A 23,984-nucleotide genomic window follows, 5' to 3' on the forward strand; every position below is an offset into this window, starting at 1 on the left:
TTCCGCTCGTGAAGTCAAAAATGTTTAAGATATATTTAAAAAAAAAACTATATTTATATATTAAATAAATATTTTACAATAAAATTAAATGAAATAAAATATTTGCTAATAGATATAAAAAATATGTAAAGTTTTGAAATATTCAGCCTGTCTTGTTAATTAAGTTTTGACAATTAAGGCTTATGAGCATTAAATACAATTACCAGGCTACATCGTAATTGAGTTGTTACGATTTGGGATTAAGAACATTTAATATTAAAAAACTTATTACAATTTTCAATAAATATCTTGAAACGCATTTAATACCAAAGAATTTGGTTTAGGCCAAGCCGAAGCAGCTTCTTGCCAGAATTTAAAATTGATGACAGCTGATTTAGTGTATTGGACGGTGTGCCAGCCCTGAACAACTACCTGGGGACTCATCAGCCATCAACTGAGCAGCGCGCCCATGGGGTCCCAAACGGGCAGTTCCACGCTGGGCTGAGTTTGAAGCGCGTGCATCACGCCTGGCGGCACATAGCGGGAGTCGACAACTATCTCGAAGGCATACTCCCGCAGCCAGTCGACGTTTAAGACGGTAGCCTTGCCGCTGGCCACTTTGCGCTTGACTGCATACTGCTTGGCCTCAGCGTCAGCATCAACAGCTTCCGGCAGTCGCAGGCTATCTGAGGACTCCGTCTTTTTGGTGGTTGTCGGTTCTGTTGCCTTTCGCATTGTGCGAAATTGCAACGGCTGCCGCATTGCATCCAATGTGACCTCTGTCAGCAATAGCACTGTATTGCGACGCGTCGCCTTGTAGAGCATACGTTCGGCTTTGTCAAGTGCCGTGTCCACGGGCATGCCAAAAACCTGATCAAAGTGGTACGCTTTCAGGCTAAGCACATCCGACTTGGTGTTATACAAAACTGGCAGATCGCAGGCCAGCCACACAGCTGAGCCTGCTGCCAGAGACTTTACGATGGCTTCCAGCAGAATCTCCATTGGTTGGTTGATGTACCTTTGCTGTAGTCCGTCAATCATGTTAGAGCTGTTTGCGATGTGATAGTTGCGGTGATAGATGGAGGTGAGGCGGGGATCGTGGCCCAGGCAAACCTGCGCATCGCGTGAAAAATAGGGCTCTATCATGGCTTGGTAAAAGCTCAGCGGTGTATAGACTAGCCTCTGGTCTTCATCTTTTAAGCTCCACGTAAAGTTAACGGGCGGCGTTCCCAAGCAAATGCTTATTATTTTGTAAAGCTCTTCAATCATGGGTTCCAGATATATTAATCGCAGCATATGGCTATCTCCATCAAATGTAAATTTCGCATGCAGTCGGCAGCTAAACTCGTGCAGCTGCAAGATTTAACGACTTAGTCTCAATCCAACCGGATGTGAGGTAGACAGCACTTACCTTGCTCCTAAGCATCTTGTTGAGATGCAGCGATCGAGTTGACGACCAACTAGCCAGATAGGATTGCTTGGGCATAGCACCGTACTTCTGGATGAGATTCACAAACATCTGCCAATTCCCGCCATCGGGCACCGTGTGTTTCATCAAGTACTTAAAGGTGCGCCCATCTATTGGCTCACAACGTGCTAGGAGCTCTATCACAGTATGGAGAAAATAATTACAGCGCTCCAGCTTGTGCCAGTAGAACAGATAAGGGGCGGAGAGTTCGCAATCCTTGCGCATGGATAAACGGAGCAGATCGAGGCCAGCACAGATCCATTTCGGGCCGCCAACCGTCGACTTTGCCAGCTTAGTCACCTCATAGTGTTCCTTGCCGGGCATAGTTAACGATTTCTGATCCTGCCTCATACAAGCGCTGATCGGATCACACGCGGTACAAATATTTTGGGCCAGTCGGTTAATTGGCAGCGTAAAGAACTCAGAACGCCATGTGGACAACTGGGACTTTTCAAGTGTAAAGCAGGCGGTAATTGGCGGCGAATCGCCCATTTCGTTAATTTGCGAGAGCTATGACATTAAGAAAAAATAGAATTAAATATATAGAAATTTAAAAGATTACTAAAAATACATTTTTAGTTTGTTTCTTTTTTTTTGCATTTTTTCAGCGAAACAGTATGCCCAGATTATTTCTGTAATAAACTTTCTGTAACGAAACCAGGGCTGAAATCATTCAGTAATATTGAAATTTTAATCTTATAATTTACTTGACTAAACTGAAAATTTTATAATTATATCTATATCTATATCTATATCTATATCTATATCTATATCTATATCTATATCTATATCTATATCTATATCTATATCTATATCTATATCTATATCTATATCTATATCTATATCTATATCTATATCTATATCTATATCTATATTTATATCTATATCTATACCTATACCTATATCTATATCTATATCTATATCTATATCTATATCTATATCTATATCTATATCTATATCTATATCTATATCTATATCTATATCTATATCTATATCTATATCTATATCTATATCTATATCTATATCTATATCTATATCTATATCTATATCTATATCTATATCTATATCTATATCTATATCTATATCTATATCTATATCTATATCTATATCTATATCTATATCTATATATATATATCTATATCTATATCTATATCTATATCTATATCTATATCTATATCTATATCTATATCTATATCTATATCTATATCTATATCTATATCTATATCTATATCTATATCTATATCTATATCTATATCTATATCTATATCTATATCTATATCTATATCTATATCTATATCTATATCTATATCTATATCTATATCTATATCTATATCTATATCTATATCTATATCTATATCTATATCTATATCTATATCTATATCTATATCTATATCTATATCTATATCTATATCTATATCTATATCTATATCTATATCTATATCTATATCTATATCTATATCTATATCTATATCTATATCTATATCTATATCTATATCTATATCTATATCTATATCTATATCTATATCTATATCTATATCTATATCTATATCTATATCTATATCTATATCTATATCTATATCTATATCTATATCTATATCTATATCTATATCTATATCTATATCTATATCTATATCTATATCTATATCTATATCTATATCTATATCTATATCTATATCTATATCTATATCTATATCTATATCTATATCTATATCTATATCTATATCTATATCTATATCTATATCTATATCTATATCTATATCTATATCTATATCTATATCTATATCTATATCTATATCTATATCTATATCTATATCTATATCTATATCTATATCTATATCTATATCTATATCTATATCTATATCTATATCTATATCTATATCTATATCTATATCTATATCTATATCTATATCTATATCTATATCTATATCTATATCTATATCTATATCTATATCTATATCTATATCTATATCTATATCTATATCTATATCTATATCTATATCTATATCTATATCTATATCATCTATATCTATATCTATATCTATATCTATATCTATATCTATATCTATATCTATATCTATATCTATATCTATATCTATATCTATATCTATATCTATATCTATATCTATATCTATATCTATATCTATATCTATATCTATATCTATATCTATCCAAATTTTCATGTTTGGATCTTGGTCATTACACATTATATATTTTTACGATGCGAAATAAGGGGCGTATAGTCATATTTTATTCAAAGCTTTTTAAGTAAAATAGACGCCATAGCAAGGTTACTATAGATGCGTAGCTTTTACTCAAAAAGTCAAATCTCAAATTTAATGAGCACAAACAATGAGTACGTTCAGCAGATTGATTGATAAAGATTTTACGTTGCAAAGCAAACATGTTTAAATAATATGGAAAATTAATGTCTATAAATATACATGACAATAAATCGTCTAGCATTGTGCAAAGAGTAATAAACTCTCTGCAAACACGTTTAAAGCATTCTGCTGAACGCATCCAAGGCATAGTCTGGCGGATATATGATTAATGTGTTGTTTTGTTTGTAATCATTGATAGATTCGCTGTAGTCTGTTTATTTTATAATTTCTCGTTGTTATGCAAAGTTGACAACGTCATTTTTTTCGGCTCATTTCTATGTTCTTCGATCAGTTCAAATTTGCTTAGCGTCGAGATGAGACACGTGTGGACCTTAGTGGTGCTGATGACAGCATCGACTCTTGCGGAGTATCGAACATTGTATGGCGGGAATTTAATGGTTAGCAACGGCGGTTATATAAATAACAGGAATACCGGTATCATATCCGGAAGCCAAAGGGACAGACCTTTCGAAAATGTTGGAAATCAGGCCGGATATGGATTCTTTAATGGAGATATCAGCGGAGCTTCATTCGGACAGCGAACAGAAGGATCGTTAGGATCTAGCAATGGTGGAGAACCCTTTTTCACATCTGGACGTCAAAGAGGAGGACCTCTTGCGATTTCTGGCAGTATGCCTGGAGATGGTTTGGTAAATCGAGAAAGCAGCGGAGGATCCTTTGGACAAGGAAACACGGGACTAATAAGAGGTAGTAAAAGTGGGGGACCATTTAAAGTCAACGTCGATCAGGAAAGTATTATGTATGGAGGACAGAGCGAAGGACCTATTCGCAGTCAGTCTAGTGATGAAATAGTGAATAGCGGTAGCAGTGGCGGACTCTTTGGACAAAGGAGAACTGGATTAGTAAGGGGTAGTAATAGTGAAGGACCCTTTCAAGTAAATGCCGGCCAAGGTATTATAGCTGGGAACCAAATCGGAGGATCTTTTGGAAACCAGGGTACGCATGTAAACGCTGGCAGCGGTGGTGGATCTTCCGGACAAGGAAACATTGGATTAATAAGGGGAAGCAACACTGGAGGACCATTTAGAGTTAACGCCGATCAGGAAAGTATTATATCTGGAAGACAGAACGAAGGTCTTTTTGGAAATCAGGCTAGAGATGTATTTGTGAATGTTGGCAGCAGTGGAGGGCCCTTTGGACAAGAGAAAACTGGATTAATAAGGGGTAGTAATAGTGGTGGACCCTTTCAAGTAAATGTCGGCCAGGAAGGTAATATAGCTGGGGCACTTGGAGGATCTTCTGGAAACCATGTTGCACATGTAAACGCCGGCACCGGCGGAGGATTAATAGGGGGAAGCAACACTGGAGGACCATTTAGAGTTAACGCCGATCAGGAAAGTATTTTATCTGGAAGACAGAATGAAGGACTTTTTGGAAATCAAGCTATGGATAAATTAGTTAGCGGAGGCAGCAGTGGAGGACCCTTTGAACAAGGACAAAAAGGATTAATAAGAGGTATGAACAGTGGTGAACCCTTTCAACTAAATGTCGGCCAGGAAGGTATCACGTCTGGAAGCCACAGCGGGGGAACTTTCGGAAATGCTGGAAACATGCCTGTCGATGGGTTGGTAAATGGACACAATACTGGAGGACCGTATGGACGGGCAAGCGATAGATTAATACGAAGTAGCAGTGGTGAAGGACCTTTCAGATCTAACGGGCGCATCATATCTGAAAGCCAAAACGGCGGACCTTTCGGAAATCAAGCCGTAAATGGTTTGGTTAAAGGTGGTGTCAATGGAGGACCATTTGGTAAAATAGAAGGCGGTTTAATTCAAAGTAGCAGCAGTGGAGGCCCTTTTAAAGCAACTGGCGAGCAGGATGGTATCACATCTGGAGGCCAGAGTGGAAATATTTTTAGAAATAGTTCTGCTAATGGATTGATTAACGGTAGCGGCAGTGGAGGACCTTTTATGTGAGAAATATGTGCATTAAGCAGAGGCATAATAAAGATCAAATAGCTTTTAAGTTGTACATTTTCTTTCGATTAAAATACCAAATGACATTGAACTTTATGCAGGCAGCTGTTTTATTTTCCTGCTTTGTTAGATAGGAAGCAGTCCACAATTGTTAAAATTGATTTTCTGATTTATGTGTCTGTTTTTGCCGCATGTTGCCAGTCAAAGACAGCAGCGGCAGCAGCAGTATAGACGTCGCCTCCAATTCAGAATCATACTTAACATTTGCCCAGTCCAAAAATGCAGTCAAAGTTCTGCAATATGCAACAGTGCCCCACACTGTCCCCATCAAACCCAACCTGAACTGGCAACCTAACATTTTTGTGCTTGTGCAGCCAGGCGTTGATGGAGACATTCGCAAATGGCAGCGAGAGTGAGCGAGAAAGTGTGTGCCCTCTGATTCTCCCTCTCCCTCTCACTCTGTTATCTGTGCCGCACATTTCTAGCTGTGCTTTGTGGCAATTGTTGCTGTTGTTGCTATATTTAGCAGCACAGACGCAATATATATAGAGTTTAATTGATTGGAAAATCAAATTGATTCGATTCGAACAACAAAAGCAACTTCAGCCCTCACATAAGCCACACAGTGCGAACGGTCCAGCCTCGGGTGGACCACAGCACTCGCCAGACCAAGCCCAGCCCCAGCAGGTTGGTCGGAACCTGTGGCATGGCTGGTCGCAGCTCATATATTTGCCACAGAATGCAACTGCGTCCTTTTTAATGGTTCTCCATGTCTATGCATTATTGTTGGGCTTTTGATCATGGTTTGGCCCCTGCAATGGGCTTGCTCTTGTTTTGGTTTAATGGGTCCAAGTGGCATAAAAAAGTCTCGTGGCGGAAAAGCAATATGAATTAGAAGTTAAAAGAAAACAAAATATGCGTAACACTAACGGGCCAATGAATCCTAACAATCTTCACATAAACATAAACATAAACACATTGTTAAAATAATACTTCATGATATTACACTCTGATTAACTGATTATGGCATACATATTTTTAATATTCTCTATATTATTATCCTGAACAAATTTGCCTAGTTGCGGAAGGTATTTAGTTACAATAAATCAATTATGTGTTATCATTATTTAAAATCATAAAATAGAATTCCCAGCTATCTTTTTATAGTGTAGTGTAGTGGTGTATCTAGAATTCTAGTGTATAAAAATTATTTTTTACAAAATGTGTGTACCGAGTGGAATTTCAGTGGAATTTCATAATTGTCTGATATAATTATGATCGAATTGCATTTGCTTGTATATCATATAAGATATTCACAGCAAATTTCGTACTTGAATCATTTCCAGCTTTTAATGTATAGATCTCTACTGTTGTCCAAATCCAAACTGAAATAAAAAGAAGTTTACTCATATTCAGTACTTACATATATGTTTCTCTCTTTGTTGTTTTAACTCCCACATATTACTTTTAAAACATTGTATAATCGCTCTCTCTTTCTCTCCCTCTTTCATGTTGTCATTCCCACGTCCAAAGCCAGTCAACAGCTCAGCTATGCATTAACAACATCGCAATACCTGTTTAATTTTTATTGTTCAACTTGCTCCACAGTCGAGCAAAACAAAATAGCCACAAAGCGTTAACTGCAGTTGGGTGGTGGCTGTTGAGGTGGCGGTTGGAGAGGTGACGGGCGTCAACAAAAGCTCACAACCTGCTCACCAAGTGAGGCTAATGTGACTGCTCAATGAATGCCAACAGCCGATATGTTTAATGGGCAGCAATACAAAAACTTTTACGTACTACCCAAAGCCAGAGCCAAGCAATTCAATTGAAAATAATTAGCAGACACATAGCGAAACTTCTTAATTGCCCCAGCGTGAGAAGTGAGCGGGGCGGTACATGGAAGAGAGGAGCAACGAGAGCGTAGCTCGATGTTAACTTGGCAGCCAGTCAAAATAAAACATGAGTAGTCTAATCGAAAGGGCTCGACTAACAGATACCCCGTCTACTCAGCGACAAGCTTCCCTAACAAAGATACAAATATTCTTCTCTGTGAATTTCACACAGTGGGCGTGCATTCTTAAATATCTTCGGTGTATATAGTCCGATCGTTATGAAATTCACAAGGCTTAAATATAACATAAGAACTCTGTGTGTAAACTAAGCAAGGCGCTATCATTGATACATGATTTCGGCTATCGAGTGTGAAATATTCTGGCTGCTCAATAACCTAAAGATTTAATTTCGTGTCTCTAACTCCCATACCCTTTTGAATACGCTTACATACTTTATTTTAAAATAATTTTTTAACAGTAATATAGAAATGGAGCGAGATATCGAATAAAATTATAGGATTGTTCTTCTGATATAAGATATGTAGCTTATATTTTTTCTACGAACATACAGACAAATAGGCAGATGGTCTATCATCGATATATACCCTTCTCTAAGTGACTTCCAATAAGTACAGGGAATACAAAATCGAAAACAAATACTTTGATGTGTAGACAGTGATAGCAGACACAATCAATCGCATTATGCATTTACTTAGGTTGTCTGTCTGCCCCAAGACATTGTCCGAGTCTCCACTTGTCCCGCGGGTGCTCTGTATATGCTCTTGTATAAATTCGCGTTATTATTTAAAATTCATTCATTTGAGCTTCTTGCCTTGACCATGCTGCATAGCCATCAATTTATTTTCCTGCTGTGGTTGCTCGTTGCACTGCTCAGCGGTAAGTTGTCCTCTGCATTTCCTATGTGCATATATATTTATGTGAATGTTATATAACAGATGTCAATGGCCTGCCCTTTTCGTTTAATTGGGGCCCCTCTGCGAACCGGGGACCCAGCGGCGGACCAGCCTGGAACGGTGGAAGCGATCAGTCAACCGATAATATAATTCTACATTCAAACGGCAAATGGCGCTACTAGTTGACTTTTGGACCTGATTAATGATATGATCCAATTAAATATATTTTTTAATTGCTGTTTTCATGCCTTTCTTTTTGTTGTGGGTGTAGTAAATTAAAGATCGACGAACAATATTGCCACTCATCAGCAGATGATTTACGTTTATATAATTACCGGAATTAATTTGTGAATATTGCTCAACTTGGTTGACTGTCTTTAATTATTAAGGAGTATTAATATTGTCGTCTTATGTGTAATGCATCAAAGAATTTTATCTAATAAACGAAATAGTACTATACCAATTTCATAATATACCAAGTTTCATATTATTTAATAATTACCAATAAGTAAAGCTCATCAGTTGTTAAGAGAGGACTGTTTATCGACTGAGGTTCACTTTTGAATAATATTTTCAAGTCCAGAACCAAGAAATGTTCGACCTACGCCTCGAACGAAGTTAAGCTTAGGTTTCTGTTCGTAAACCTGGTATTATGAGTTCTTTGATTGGTTTCTTTCATTGGTTCTTAATGTATGAATTAAAGTTTGGTTTGTCTAATTCAAATAGATAATAAATATATATACTACAAATCTTGTTATTTGTAAGACAGTTTATTTTTGTGTCTGTGGCTTAATGCTTAATATGATTCTTTTAATTGTTTTGATATGGTTCGGGTCTAACGTTTTATGTTAGATTTATGTATTGCCTACCTAAAAATTGAGTAGATGGTTTGACTTAAGGCCAGCTTAAAACTTCGAATTAAATAACTCAATTTAATGCTTGATTATATATATAAGTAAAGATTCGATTACTCTTTCACCTGGAAAGGGCATTTTAAGTACGGCCTGTATAGAGCTCAGCTTTTTCAAGTTTACATTTAATATCATTGTGTTTGTTGTAAGTAAATACACACACTCACACATATACATACATATATATATATACATACAAACTCTCTCTCTTTGTCTTACGAACTGATAAGCCGTCAGATTATATTGTGTATTCCCCATCTGAGCGATACACTTCTGACCCAAGTATGAACGAGCAAATCCAAAGAAACGAGTATTGACTTAAGTACAAATGCAAATATTTGCCACGAAAGGGATTTCCCAAGTGCTAGCAGGTATATACATATAAATATACTTTATATGTATGTAGGCTAGATCAGTTAAGACGAAAAAAATATATGTATGTATATGCATCTAACAAACATAAATAAATATATATAGTCAACATTTACACAGTAAAATTCATTGGGGTAAAAATTAAAACTATATTATCAAAACAAAAAAAAAAAAGAATTTTTTTTTACAATAAGCCTGAATACCAATTGTATTTAATTTTTATTATTTTTGGTACTTATCGCGTCGCTCTCAATTATTTACCTATTTCAATTTTTGTCAAATGGAATTCGTGCGACAGTTTAATTGATGTGCACTCGGTTGAGTTACTCATCAGCAATTCGTCACCTAGTTCGTAGCACTGAGTGACACCCAAAGTTTTGTCGTTTGTGAGGTGTGAGTCGAAAACGGGAGTCAGTTTAGAGACGATCTCAGTTCGAGCGGTAACCGCAAATCGTGTGGAAGCGCAACGCCGTAATCGTCTCTGGCTTTTTCCCAGAGGCTGCACCGCTGACCTCTGTCTGATATCTACCCACGTAGTATATTTAATAAACAACATATAATACTCGATCGATCGCTTGTATAAATAGGGGGCTTTTAGCACTGCATTGATATAGTCAACCCGTTGCACAAAATGGACACGTATCGCGCTCTGATGATGATCGGGCTAGTTGCACTCGCCGTCTGCTTGGCCAGCGGTAAGCACTCAAGTATTTCTGCAAAGACCTGCGACTTATTACAAAATTTAAAAATTTGCAGCTCAACCAACCTCGACGGATAAATCCATAGCCGGCACAGCGGAGCTGCCAACCCCGCCGACGCAAGCTCAGCCGGTGTCCAGCTATCTGTATAATCAAGGAGGAAATGTTGTGCTGCAAAACGAAGCTGGTAGCATCTACACGCGCCCCGATGGACGTAAGGTATTGGTTGGAGCTGGCGGCCAGACGATTGTAACTGGAGCTGATGACAGCGATGAGGATGACGATGATGATACTCAATCGGGATTTAGCGGCAACTACGGCAACAACGTTGTCATCAATGGAAGGAGTGTTGGTGGCTCGAGTTTTATTTCGAGCAATGGCGGCGCATTGGTAATGAACCAGGCTGGAGAGGGTGGCTACCAGACATACAACAATCACCAGATTCGTATTGTCAACGGCGGTCTGCAGCTGACCACCGGCGGTCAGGTGTATGATTTTCCGGCTAAAGATGCTAGCGTCAGTTCCCAGGAGAAGATCAATATCAATGGCCAAGAAGCTACAGTCCAGTACGAGAATGGCAACATTGTTGTGGAGCTGGCTGATGGCACAGTGCTGGCCAAGGCCGATGGCGGACTCTTCAGCGGCGATCGCAATTCATATGTGAACAGAAAGCAGATTCAGGAGGATGCTGCCCGACAGGCTGCCAAGGTTCAGGAAGACATTGCACACCTGCAAAAGGAACTGAATGAGCGGCTCAACTTTCAAATGAGGAAGCTACAGGAAGATCTAGAGCACACCCTGGGCAATATTCATTTCTAGTATATTAAATGAAATGTGAGCAGTTACACTGCATACAGCTTTGCATATACTCAAAATTATTTGTCAGTAGCTGCTCAAACACATTTTATATGCTACTTTTTCACGAGTATCTATAACTTATTGTCGAAATAAAGTACATATTATCGAGCTATTCTAATGTGCATTTAAACTGGCATGTTTCAATTTCTGCTGATGACGTTATTCGACTTTGAAATCATAAGACGCAATTCAAGACAATTCACTATAGAATTATACAGAAATACGGCAGAATATTCAATTGCCATGCTCATGCTCATTTGTGTTCAGGGTTTTACTACGAACACGATTATTCTGAGAAATTTGTATTCAAATTAAACTTGCTTCACAAACGTAAAACCTTTTAAGGTTTGAATAGTGTCGTTTGAACATGGTATTTTGTGCTAATTTTAATTGTGTAATAATTAATTAGGTATGTATATAGATATGTACATACATTCATGTACATTTATGTACATACATACATATATATAAAAGCACGCACCCTATAATTGCATACATTAGACAGCGGCTGTGATATTTTAAGAGCAATAATATGTCATTCAAATCTTATTCCAAAAATAATTAGCTGTAAAGAAAAATGTTTTTCCACAGAAACATAAAATTTGATACTCAACACAGGCTCAAATATCAGAGATACTAGAAGGCGGTATCTTAAACGGGCTGAGAATCCCTAAATTCAGAGGGGCACAAAATATCTTATATGTATGTATGCTTGTAATGCATTTTAAGGCAAGATTATAATTATCTTGAACGTAGATTGTACACGACCTAAATGTTTTTAGGTATAAAAAAGTCAACAAAAGTGCAACATTTCGAGTCCCATATATGTAGTTGTATATAGTATGGTATATTGTGTCTGGTAGTGCTTCGTCTTATTCTTTATCCATGACATTTGGAATACTATGACAAAGTAATACATATTATGCACAATTTTTCTGCTGAGTCTGAAAAATGCCAACCATGTGCCCTGCTGTTCGTTCTACATTTTGCACTCATACTAATTTCAAAGTGCCATATATCAGTGGGCTTGGAGTTGGGAGCGAAGGGGCAGTCAACCGCCCAGCTGCTGGGGCCACGCAAATTCCACAAGTGACAAGCGCCTGGCAGCACTACCGTTGCCACCTGTAGACGTAGTCATGGATCCATATTCAGCCCGTTTCTAACCCCTTTCCTGTTGCTGGCAGGGCAATGTGTGTGACAAATGTGCGTCAAGTTACTGGCAACTTATTTTACAATGGGGCTCCCTCGCACTGGCGCGTCCGCTCGCAACTCTCAACTTAACTCTGGCAAAATATTTAACTTGGCGGAATCTTTTATAATTAATTTGCCAAACTCCAGCTTTTTATACCCTACATCTGGTTAAAGATGGTATGATGGTTGTCAGGAGGACAAATTACGAATATTTATACCCGTTCGTCTTTCCATCTTTTGATCTTGAAAGCACTAGACTTGAAATTCGAAATATACATATATGTTTTAAATTTATTTTCTGAATGTTGACCTAATTTTTAATATCGATAAATATCGATTTTTAAGCAAGAGTTTCGGGCATCAAGGGTCTCGTACAGTATATAAAGATTAAGAATATTTTATTTTAAGGGTTTCCTGGTATAAGGTATTTCCTAGTCAAAAACTCTATATTTTCTTTGCGTTAATACATACCTCTTGCTTTTGGCTGCCTATTTTGAAGTTTCCTCAAATTTGTGCTGCAAGCTTTTGGTATTTGTAGCTACATAAAAGTGTGGCACAAGCTATTTTGTATACATTGCACCTAGAAAATGGATGAAAATGTTATAATAAAAACTTTCTAACGTACATAAAACTTAAGTGATTTTCCATATATCGGGTATTTAAAACCTGAGGCTTTTTAACTAAAACATTTTTAAATGTCTAAAATCAGGAAGTATTTGATTGATTTATAAGCGCCTCGTTATGCAAGCGACACCAGCTGAATTAACTTTTGTCACCACCCACACACCATATTATACCCTTCACTTACTGAATAAGGCTAAAAAAGGTGTACTGAAGCTTTGTATATGTTTGTAATTGGCAAAAGAAGCATTAACACAGACAAAGCCATCTGGTCATGCGTATCTGTATTTGACTTACACTCGTTTAGTATTGATCGAAAATCAAGGCTCGACTCGCCTCGTTCCTCTTATTAAGTAGTATCCAATCGGAATATTTGTCAGTAGCTGTTATATTGGTTTAAGCCAATCTAATATTCCCCCTTTTTTCTATGGAGACCGGGTATAATTATGTACAAGTCGATCATTAGTTTCGTTTCACCGTGGCGTTTTACGCAAAGTCTCTTATGTAACCGAAAAGGATTTAAATGTAATTCACTTAAGAGTGACCTAATCAGTGTATAATTGATCTGCTACAGGATGGGATGTGTGTGGATTTTACCATTTCTGATGGCTATGACGGCTGGGACTATGGAGGGTTCGACTGAATCCAATATAGAAAAGAATAGTGTAAAGGGGGGTGAAACCCCAACTGCTTGCCCATGCGGCAAATACCGTGCAAGGTGGCATCACCTTATGGACGGAGAATCATCATGGCTTTATTCTTTAAGCGAAAGTACCGAACATAAGGAAAACCCTAGACATGGGCCTCTTGATAATGCCTTTGACGTTTCTACTGCATACGCAAGCACTGAAGAGTCATCAAGTAGCGAGGAGCTCGAGGATCATAAGAAAACGCATAGATATAGGGCTAAGCATAAGAGGTTCAATTGCAAATGTCTTGAACCTTTTCAAAAGGCGAAAGAATAATAAAAGGGTACATCATATGGGTTATGAAATACGAATATATTTGTATTTTTACTTTAAGACTTTCATCGAAATAAAAACCAAGAGTCATAATAAATTTACCTTTCAAAAAAATGTTGCTGTTATCTGTTTCAAAATGAATAGAGAGTATATTTATTCAGTTGTCTAATTGCATCTGTGAATATATGGGGCCCACCTGTGTATATTCATTCTTGATCTTAGAAGGAAAATATAATAAAATATTTGGTGTAAAACTGGAACATTTTTAAAGCATTTAACTAAGCAGTTCAAATTACATGATTGAATAACAAAGGCTGTTAGTCTCAGTGCACCGTTGCGTATTGATTAAAATGGAAGCGATAATTGTATTTCGAGCTCCTATATCTGCAAGCCAATTAGTTTGTAATATTTCGGCAGCAAGATGAAACCTATTTCGCTCGGGCTCCTGATTATGGCTGTATCGATTGTGGCTGTAAGTGGTGGAACATACCGTTTTGAATTGGACAACTTTAAGTCAGAAGAAAGTTCCTATCTTCCTGGCAACGTTAAGCAAGTCAAGCTTGAGGTTAACCCTCAATACGCACAATCTATGCCGGTGGACTATATTAAACATCTTAATGATGTCTTATCTTCTGGAAATTTTCTTGATAATGAGGCGCCTGAAAATAATAGAAATGGTGGGAAAACTAAATGCGATTCTGCATTCAAATTCAAATGTTATCTCTTACAGTTTCAGGTAATGGAAAAGATCTAAGTGATGGATGTCAGAATCAGACTCAAGGTGGAGAACAAAATCTTAAGGATACTACTGATCATTCGGCAAAAATTTTTAAGACTGAAATTCGCGTTCAAATAATTTCTTCAAAAACTGAACAAGAAGAGAGCAGCTCTTCCAACAGTGACAGTGAGGAGCAGAATGAAAAGGGGGCTAAACAGAACATTGATAAACCTTGTGATAAAAAAAAGGTTAAGAAAACTCAAAGTTCCTTAGGCAGGAAAGAAGGTCTCGAGCAGAATCAAGAAGGGAAAAATGAATGCGACGGCGAAACTTGTACGCACACTTGAAATCTATAAGCTTCTCTAGTTTCTGATATGTGATGATGTGCTAAATACACACATTTAAATTTATTGAAGACTAAAAATATATATTTGATTTCTCTTCAAGCATTTATTATTTTGAATCTAATTTTGAATCTAATTATTATTAGCAGCGAGAATAATATTTCACAGTTTTGCAGTGTAAACATGAAAATATTTCCGCTGCACTTTTAATGCTTCAGCTGCTTGCAACTTGATGGCATAATTTTGTGACAGTATTTATTTTCCTTTCGTTTTTTTTTGTATTTTTCCAGGGATTGTGGGCTGCGCATAAAGTTGTCACAAGTCATTTAAACGCCTTGCCACGTGCAAAATGGCGTCCAAAGTGTCTGGTTGTGTGCGTGTTAAATGAAGCATGAGTGTGAGCTTTGCTTTAAATGGGGTGAGCGAGTGTTTGACTGTGCGAGTGTGCGCGTGTGTGTGTGTGTGTGGCAACTGACACAAACTTGCCGCTAGCTTGCATTTTGTAATTCTCACACATTGCGCTAAAATGAGAACAGTTCGCAAATGTTGCTGACAGCGTCGCTTAGCTGCCCCCTATTTCACATACATACGCATCTAACATACACACACACGGGCACAAATAAATAGTTACGCTTATGCAAGTGCGAGTTGTTGGTTATATGAAAAATTAAATTAGTTCTACCTTTTGGCCGACACGGTTAATTTGCTGCAAATGAGCTGTGACAAATGCAGATGCGACAAATGTCTGCATTAATTAATATGCCTAATATGTGGCACCTAAAAGCTATATACAAAACTATGTATACGGCATTATTTAATTGTTGCAATTGCTCTCGCTTTGTTTTGGCCATATCTAGGTACGCTGGCTACACTCAACGGTACCTACTAAAAGCGGTCAGGAACACAGGTCAAGCGAAAACTGAACGAACTGCAGTTGCTTCCTCATATACAGGAGGTGTGGCTACTAACGCTTAGCAGCTGCGTCATCTTTTCTATAGTTAGTCAAAGATTCAGCCGTTGCCTTGTACTTAAAATATGCTAAATCTTTCCTTTGGGCTTAGCCGAACTTAGCTGTAAGCGTTAGGGGTGATCTTGAGCATACTTTTATTCGCCTGCTAATTGGATAAAACTGCAAAAAACCTATCCGATGCACTCTTTACGAAACTGATGACTGAAAAAATATTTGTTGGATCAGTTTCTGCTTGTATTTATTTTATGAGTTTGCAGAGAGCTTCTATTGCGATAGAAGCTCTTATTTGATACACACTGTCATTACTCTGCTTACCATGATCTTTAGTTAAGCTTTATTGAAGATCCCTAAAAGTAACTGAAATCCTTATACTACGATATACACCATGAAATCATAAATAAATTCATACAATATTTCTTTTAAATTGGAAACTTCACAAAAGGTAGATTTATTGGCTTAGTAAAAACAAAAGGTACTTAACAACACCAGTTTTACTTCATAAGAATTTAGCTTAAATAAATAAATAAATAAATAAATATTTTGTCTTCTATGGAACTATAGAAATCGAAAACATTTAATTGGTAGATAGTTGGCTGAAAAAGGATAAGGTTGTTATCAAACAGTTTTCCGATCATTTGGATTAGTACATAATATTCTTGTGAAGTTGATGCTAGTTAAAGACGTCTGCCATTACATGGAAACAAATTTTACCCTTGTTACAGATAGTTGTTGATAATTCCAAAGGCGAATTAAGATAAATAAATATGATACGCCTAGAATTGTTAAAAAAGGCATAAAAAATAAACTAAATTGGGGGATAGCATTTTTATTTATTTATATATTCGCTATCTGAGGGATAGCATTGCTGTTGAGCCTTCAACTGCATTTATACTAAGTGACCTTTAATGTTAAGTAGATACTCGCTTAATAACTAAATAAATAAGAATTTAAACTATAGCTTACAATTACACAATACCAATATCCATTTGTCATTTCTTTAAGTACCATAGCAGCAACAGATATCAGCACTTTGGCTCAGTGAAAAAAAAACTTCTAAGTACTTGTGTCGATAAAAACCGATTGGATTTGTGACTTTGTATAGTGCTTCTCTGTCTAAGCAAAAAGTTTTATCTGCTTTTGTTTGGCTCAAGTGAAAGTTAAATGGGCCAAAAGTAACCTTTGTGCAGTTGTTTACTCGAATATTTGCTGCCAAAAGGCCAATGCTCAATTCTGATATCAGAACTACCTGCGTGAATAGTTTGAGCAAGTTTTTTATTTTTATTTCTTTTCTTATGTCTTTTTTTTGTTTACTCGTTTTTACCCTGTGCCCATTTTGGGTATAAAAACAAGGATACAGAAGTTGTGCTTCTATGTGTAACGGCAGAAATAGATGAGACTTTAAATATTATTAATATTTATCTTGAAGGAAATCTATGTCGATTTAGACTCAAGCTTATAAGTAGGTGAGGACACGCTCACTTAACTCAAATCTAAAAAGCTTAAATTCTTAATAATTCACCTGACATCGTTATAGATATATTTTCAATCTTATATTTCAATTTGGGAGCAAAGACCCACCAGGTTTTTCAGTTTTCAGTTAGACAAAGGTTGGTTATCGTTATTCAATTTAATTTTGCTAGAGTCATTTATTGATTTTATATGCATAAATCATTTTTAATTATATCTTCGCATTTAGAAATAAATGTTGGCAGATGTCAGACCAATTCTTACCTGTGCACAGGGTATCATTTAGTCGAGTACTGTCGACTAGTGCACTCCTAGCTGCTTGAGTGTGAGTCTTTGCATTTTCAATGCATTGCGGTAATTTTGAAGCAGCCATTACTCGCACAGTATTTCACACGCATGCGGAGAACTTTTCAAAATGATTTATACGGCCCGGATACTTACTTGGGTATCTGTGACAAAGTGCTCCTTTGATTTATGGCACTTTGGAAAACAATGCAAATCGAAATGAGTTTGACATGTGCAGAGTCCAAAATTTGTTGTTACCTATATTTAACATAGGAAAATAAATTCAGTCAACTTTGAATGATGAAAGGTGAACGAAAGCTGGGCTGAGTTTATTTTTGTAAATTTGAAGAAAAGGTGTTTACGTTGCGTATACTTGATTTAATTTAATGTTATGATTCCACTCCTTGCTGTTTTTTTTTTTTTTACCAAGAAATTAAGTTTTGATAGCGTAAGATTTGTCACTACGCGTTACTCAAATTCTAAAACTGGGTGACACATAGACGGTCACGATTTGATATTCGCCTGAACATGGTCCACAGCTTAAAAATGTTATAAAAAATAACGAGAAACAAATACTTTCTTCGTCACGGCGAAGATTAAACACCCTTGTCGATATATGACTTACGGTAAAGCTGATATGTGATTAATTTGGCCAAGATGTTTTGAAAATCAAATAAAAACTGTGCATATAAGAACTTACTTTTGGATTAATCATATCTATGAAAGCTATATGAGACAGTGGTCCAATCAGGCAAAAGCGTCTGCTTTTATGCGTTACGTCTTCCCTAACAATATTATATTTCTCAATTCAAGACTATAAACAATTATCAAAATACTAATCAATTAACATAATCTAAATGATCAAACAAATTATAAAAAGTAACCTGTTGGATTCCCACCAAGAACGTCAAGTTGAAGAACAACAGTTTTTGCGAAAGACGATCAGATGACGTATGTGCTACTGATTATGACTGTACAACTATAGACTTATGCAAAAAAAAACTGAAACATGCTTTGTTGAATCAAAAATTTATATTTTTAAATATTATATATATATACAACTTACTTATATAATTTAATATATAACAATGCACACTGGAGGGCACTTTTTATTTTCGCTTAACAATTTCCGAATTGTTTGTTCATTTTGTACTTTGTTTGTGTTGTTTTGCTTATGAAATTAGCGCATGATTAACTAATACTTTGGAATAAGGCACTTGGAATTTAAAAAAGTTTTAAGAATTCGCGTTGCTAGAATTAAGTTATTTGCTGATTGTTTTGTCACTTCCGGCTGGGAACTTCCACAAGGTGTCTGCGTGATTATGAAACAAATATATTTATGGTGGGGTTTCCATTGATATTGATTGGTAAATGGGATCCTCCTTTGCTGGTCAGATCGATGGTGACATTTTGGCCTTTAGCATCGTCTTGGCCCACCTGATGTCGCTGGTTATAGCTATGATAGTCCAGGCCATTGTATCTGACGGTTGTCCAGTAGTAGAGCACATCTCCCGGCTGCAGCTTTTGCAGGCGATTGTGATATGTCCAGCGCCCGTTGCGTGCACTGACGACGTCGGTGGCCCAGGTTTGATCGCCGAGATCTTCCATTTCTGCATTGAGTTTGCCATGGAAGGCGAACAGCGTAATGCCCGGCTCGTCTGGTACGGAGACCTCAAAACCGTGCGGCGTATTCACTTTGACTGTGGCCCTGGGCACTTCGTATGCCTGGCTGCTGCCTAATGCCGCCAGACAAACGATGAGCACTAAAACTAGCTGCTCGACTTGAGACGTTGCTGCTCTCATGGTAACTGGCTCCAGCTGAGCGTACGATTCTTGCTTTTGTAGCTTATCTTCGTCCGGGTTTGGGGCTTTTTTTTTTTGGTTGCTCCAAGGGAAGCTGTGTTTTTCCCGCTGCAATTCCGACTCGCGTCAGACAGTTGATTGCTTGGGGCTCTGGTGGCGGCGAATTGCGCGAAAGCCAAAAAATATGCAACCCAAACACATTTAAATAACTTGAGAAAATACTTGCAGAGCTATATCCTCGTTTCCCCCTTTCTTTAAGCACATGAGTTTTAAGCTTTAACTCATATAGATAAAGACATGTATATATATACATATGACACTCAGTTAAGGCGGCCAGCCCCTGGCCAGCGTTAAGTGTGTGCAGTTTTCGTTTGGTCCTTGGGCCGATCTGCTTTGTACCAGTTACTCGCATGGCCACAGCCATCTATGGCATTGCTACAGTTTCCTTGTCTACTTGGGCCCTGGCCGAGCTCTTGCAGAGGCTCTGGTATCCCAAGTGTGGCACTCAAGCAGCTACAAGACAACTACGGTAGATACTTAAATAGTTACTGTTGTTAATGGACCCAAGGAATGTTGGGCATGTATTTATGAGTATGAACGTTTTCATGGGGGGTCTGCACACACCTCTGAGAGATGCCACAATTGCCAGTTAAGCAGTCGACTTGTAGAACGTATTTAACGACCTGAAAACTTATACTCCGGCTGACATACATAGTAGTTATAAGCACATTTTCACTAGAGATGAAGTGTGACTTGTTGTCATCATAGAGAGAGAAAGGGTGCTCACGAATATCAAGTTAACAAGATTAATTGTGAAAAAATTTAGCTAAATGTCCAGTCCACCTACATTCATATGCATATGTATTATACCTCTACCTTGCTTAAGCAAATATTCATATTTGCATACAAAAAGGCATAAATGTAAGACTTTAATTACTATAAGTATGCATATATCATAGAAATAAATTATTGATAGAGAGAGCGAGGGAGAGAGAGATAGGAAAAAAAGAGAGAGTGCACTAGAAGCATTTTTTGACTATATTTTTTGTGTGTGTTTAGACTACTTTCCAGTCTTTAAAAATAATCCCACAGACGTCAGAAGACGTATAAAACAGTTAAACTTATGCTATTAACTGATTATAAATTGAAGCTAGATAACTTATCTAATATCTTGTGAAATGCAAAAATTAAATTAATTTATCAACATTAACAATGTTAATTGAAATAGTCCCAAGTAAATAGGTATTTGTCTGTCAATTGCCACAAAATAGTTAAAGAGCTTTGTCAGCGACCCAACTAGTTGCAAGTTAATTTTTAATTGCCATGCAGTTTGTCAAAATGAGAATGTGGCTCGAATGTGTATCGCTCGCTATTATTGACCCCGTACAACATTAAAAGCATGGGGGCCATCATAAGCCGACCAATCAGTGGCCCCAACTCGCACCACTGGCAAACAAAAACAAAGTCAAACCGCAGCAAACCGAAACTAAATAGCTAACCATTTATACAGGCGATCCATCCATCTATTCATTCATTCGCTCATCCATCGCAAACTCAAACTCTGTCAATTTCTCTGACCCGGGGCCGGTCCGGACCCGCATTGCTGGCCATCTATCTCGATGGCTCTGTGCCCCAAAAGGCAGCTACGTTTTGCGCTTTGCGCTGATTTATAAGCTGCATGCCACTGACCACTTGATTGTCGCTACGAGTGTGTGTCCGTGTGTGTGTGTATCTATGTAATTTATTACGTTAACACGCGCTGGCCAGCGCCTAAAACTATGCCACACCCAGAGCCCGAACGAGCGCAATTTTCATTTATTTTAAATGGCATAGAAATTGTAAACTGACATTTTTCTGGCCAAGTGCCTCGGTTGAACCCGATGCGATGTCTCCTTTTGGACTCCTCTGCCATTGGCTTTGTGCGCACAACCGGAAATTTGTGTAGTTAGTCGGTTGTTTTTTCTTTTTTTTTGGGAAAGTAGATTCTCTAGTTTGAGAGCCCAGTATTAATTCTAAACCAGCCCAGACTGATTACCCTGAAATTACATTGTTTCGCACTTAAAATGTGGCAACGGCGCAATGGCAACACGTTGTACCATGTTGTTCAGTGTAAATGTGGCTTCTGGGTTGAATTTGAGTACGGTTCCTTTTGCAGTCCGGGCTTAATTAAGTGGCCTGTTTTCATATGTGACGCTGAAAAATGTCTCTGTTCTACACATTGAATTTAATTGTACACATTTATTGTTAATTGATTCTATTTTTAGCAATTTAGCATTTGATTTTGTTTTTTGTGTGTTCGCTTGGAAAGCGGCAGGTGATTGCAATTTTATTTTGGGCTTATTTTAAATCGCTTAGGCATTTGTCTAAATTGAACGAGAATTGATTTAAATTTAATCGAATTTTCGACTTTGTGTCGGTTTTAATTAATAAATCGTTGACTTTGTTCTTTTGGAATAGTGAAATGAAACTTTGAATTCAAAACTTTGCCATTGGACTAATTAATTATTATTTCTGTACATAATAAAAAAATGTAAGTTACATTTCTAAAGAATGTATTCGTGATTTTCAGAGTTCCATAATATTTTATTTTATTTTAAGACACACAAAGAACTTGGCAATATTATTTCATAAAAATCAAAACACATAAGTTTAAAAAGGTTAAAAATATAAGAAATGTGTAAATAATATTTAGTATATTTTTTGCAAACTATATACAAGTCTATACAAGTGTGCCCCATCAACTGCATGTGGCTTTATCTATAATTAACACACATTTCCAGGTGCTTAATCAATTTTCCAGTGCATGCTAGAGCAAACACCTTGGCTATCTTTAACTTGCCATTCGCGCAGCTAAGCAAGATCTATCCAATCAAGCCTGGTCCATAACCGCAGCCATAGCCAAGGCAAAAACCACTTCACATGCTGCTGGGTGCTCTAGCTAGCTTGACACATAAGTGCGAGTACCTTTGCTCAACATGGCCCAATAAGGTGCCTTATGATACGTATGCACTTGTATGCGTGTGTGCGTCTGTGGGTGGGTACATACTGACATACTTGTACTCGCTTCTGCCCAGTGGCAGCTTTAGCGACAGCGCACATATTTAAAGAGCAACATTTATCTAAGTTGTACCGTTGCGGTTTCCGTTGACATTCAAATGCGGAAGCACCTGTCGCCCAGTGCCGACATCGACACACCGACCGAGACACCCAAAGACCAACAGACCAAGAGACCAGAAGACCGAGAGACCAACGACTTGAGACCGACTACAACTAAGTCAGCAGCAGCCACTTCCGATTTCACACGCAACCAGAAGAGCAGATACTTGAGTTCTGGGGCTTAGGTAAAGTCCTATTGGCGTAGGTTTCCACAAAAGTTACGAAATCATTGACTATTTGTTTGATGGAAACTTTCAACTCCGTAAATATTAAGTATATTAAAATAAATTTTGTTTTTATGTGAGTTGGTATATCTTTAATTGACTTCCGAATACTTATTGCCTATTTACTAAAAGTATGGGGCTCAGTTCTTTGATTTCTTTTATTGAAATTAATTGATATTGATTCCTTATATTTATTTTTCCTATAATAAGGCTTTTACCATATATTTAAGCACATTCAATATGTTTTAAAAACTTTCATATATGACCAATTTATTTTTGATATCCTACTAATCATGACAACATATATAGGGCTTTTTGAATTTTCTTTCTCTATCAAAATAAATAGATAAATAAATCAATTTTCTTAAAAGAATAAACGCAAAACATATGTTGCATTGTTAAACTATATAGTTGCCCACAATGAAGAGAATATATCGAAACCTAAACGCTCCCAAAAGTTGCTACCTTAAATATAATTTAATTTGTAATATATTGTATTATATAAATTATTTAATATTATAACTATTATTATTATTAATTATAATTTTTATTATTATTTTTACAATACACCATCTATCTTCGTATTACACAATTTATACTTTTATGTTACTTATCGGACAGCCCTCGCACGTGGGTTTGGTGCGTGCGATTTGTCTTGGCTGTCTTTGCGCAATACGCCGGATACACACTTCGCCGAGCACGCAATGACAAGTTTCTTGAGCCACCCAAGCCCCCTGTACCCCACGTACACGCTTGCCACCTGCCGCCTGCCGCCTGCAGCCTGCCATGTCCCTTCACTTTGTAGTAACTTTTGAGTTTTCAAGTATCTGCGTCGTGGATGTCATCAACTTTAAATGGTTTCGCTTACACCTTGAGGATGTCATTGAACA

At 37.1% G+C, this 23,984-nt stretch overlaps 6 protein-coding genes across 7 annotated transcripts; 4 read left to right on the top strand and 2 right to left on the bottom strand.

The window, feature by feature from the left end:
• Positions 1 to 209: 209 nt before the first annotated feature.
• Positions 210 to 18,215, bottom strand: LOC115758152 (bleomycin hydrolase-like). The gene is made up of 3 exons (XM_030698686.1): positions 18,068 to 18,215; positions 1,391 to 1,957; positions 210 to 1,332 (listed from the first exon to the last, which is right to left on the bottom strand). Exons 2-3 carry the CDS (start codon positions 1,937 to 1,939, stop codon positions 430 to 432), a joined length of 1,452 nt encoding a protein of 483 aa, XP_030554546.1. The 5' UTR covers positions 1,940 to 1,957; positions 18,068 to 18,215; the 3' UTR covers positions 210 to 429.
• On the top strand, positions 4,143 to 5,833 carry LOC115758150 (uncharacterized transmembrane protein DDB_G0289901-like). The gene has a single exon (XM_030698684.1). It carries the CDS (start codon positions 4,143 to 4,145, stop codon positions 5,766 to 5,768), a length of 1,626 nt encoding a protein of 541 aa, XP_030554544.1. The 3' UTR covers positions 5,769 to 5,833.
• On the top strand, positions 8,325 to 8,959 carry LOC115758156. The gene is made up of 2 exons (XM_030698690.1): positions 8,325 to 8,497; positions 8,557 to 8,959. Exons 1-2 carry the CDS (start codon positions 8,377 to 8,379, stop codon positions 8,694 to 8,696), a joined length of 261 nt encoding a protein of 86 aa, XP_030554550.1. The 5' UTR covers positions 8,325 to 8,376; the 3' UTR covers positions 8,697 to 8,959.
• On the top strand, positions 10,057 to 11,483 carry LOC115758153. The gene is made up of 2 exons (XM_030698687.1): positions 10,057 to 10,492; positions 10,554 to 11,483. The coding sequence occupies exons 1-2, from the start codon at positions 10,429 to 10,431 to the stop codon at positions 11,312 to 11,314; spliced, it is 825 nt and encodes a 274-aa protein (XP_030554547.1). The 5' UTR covers positions 10,057 to 10,428; the 3' UTR covers positions 11,315 to 11,483.
• On the top strand, positions 14,531 to 15,269 carry LOC115758155. 2 transcript variants are annotated; one of them, XM_030698689.1, is made up of 2 exons: positions 14,531 to 14,804; positions 14,864 to 15,269. In XM_030698689.1, exons 1-2 carry the CDS (start codon positions 14,549 to 14,551, stop codon positions 15,190 to 15,192), a joined length of 585 nt encoding a protein of 194 aa, XP_030554549.1. In that variant the 5' UTR covers positions 14,531 to 14,548; the 3' UTR covers positions 15,193 to 15,269. The 2 variants fall into 2 exon arrangements, with proteins under 2 accessions (XP_030554549.1, XP_030554548.1); XM_030698688.1 differs by having other exon boundaries at positions 14,533 to 14,804; positions 14,858 to 15,269.
• Positions 18,216 to 19,096: 881 nt separating the features above from the next.
• On the bottom strand, positions 19,097 to 19,714 carry LOC115758151 (gram-negative bacteria-binding protein 3-like). The gene has a single exon (XM_030698685.1). The coding sequence runs from the start codon at positions 19,712 to 19,714 to the stop codon at positions 19,232 to 19,234; it is 483 nt and encodes a 160-aa protein (XP_030554545.1). The 3' UTR covers positions 19,097 to 19,231.
• Positions 19,715 to 23,984: the final 4,270 nt, after the last annotated feature.

Source organism: Drosophila novamexicana, unplaced genomic scaffold (assembly GCF_003285875.2).
Source record: "Drosophila novamexicana strain 15010-1031.04,08,12 unplaced genomic scaffold, DnovRS2.1 tig00000135-arrow-arrow-pilon, whole genome shotgun sequence".
Taxonomy (NCBI): domain Eukaryota; kingdom Metazoa; phylum Arthropoda; class Insecta; order Diptera; family Drosophilidae; genus Drosophila; species Drosophila novamexicana.

Coding starts and splice junctions, on each gene's coding strand:
- LOC115758152 (XM_030698686.1), bottom strand. CDS start 1,939: ATGGGCGATTCGCCGCCAATTACCGCCTGCTTTACACTTGAAAAGTCC. Junction 1,333..1,390: donor ACAAGATGCTTAGGAGCAAG/GTAAGTGCTGTC, acceptor TAAATCTTGCAG/CTGCACGAGTTTAGCTGCCG.
- LOC115758150 (XM_030698684.1), top strand. CDS start 4,143: ATGAGACACGTGTGGACCTTAGTGGTGCTGATGACAGCATCGACTCTT.
- LOC115758156 (XM_030698690.1), top strand. CDS start 8,377: ATGCTCTTGTATAAATTCGCGTTATTATTTAAAATTCATTCATTTGAG. Junction 8,498..8,556: donor GCTCGTTGCACTGCTCAGCG/GTAAGTTGTCCT, acceptor GTTATATAACAG/ATGTCAATGGCCTGCCCTTT.
- LOC115758153 (XM_030698687.1), top strand. CDS start 10,429: ATGGACACGTATCGCGCTCTGATGATGATCGGGCTAGTTGCACTCGCC. Junction 10,493..10,553: donor CGCCGTCTGCTTGGCCAGCG/GTAAGCACTCAA, acceptor AAAAATTTGCAG/CTCAACCAACCTCGACGGAT.
- LOC115758155 (XM_030698688.1), top strand. CDS start 14,549: ATGAAACCTATTTCGCTCGGGCTCCTGATTATGGCTGTATCGATTGTG. Junction 14,805..14,857: donor GCCTGAAAATAATAGAAATG/GTGGGAAAACTA, acceptor TATCTCTTACAG/TTTCAGGTAATGGAAAAGAT.
- LOC115758151 (XM_030698685.1), bottom strand. CDS start 19,714: ATGAGAGCAGCAACGTCTCAAGTCGAGCAGCTAGTTTTAGTGCTCATC.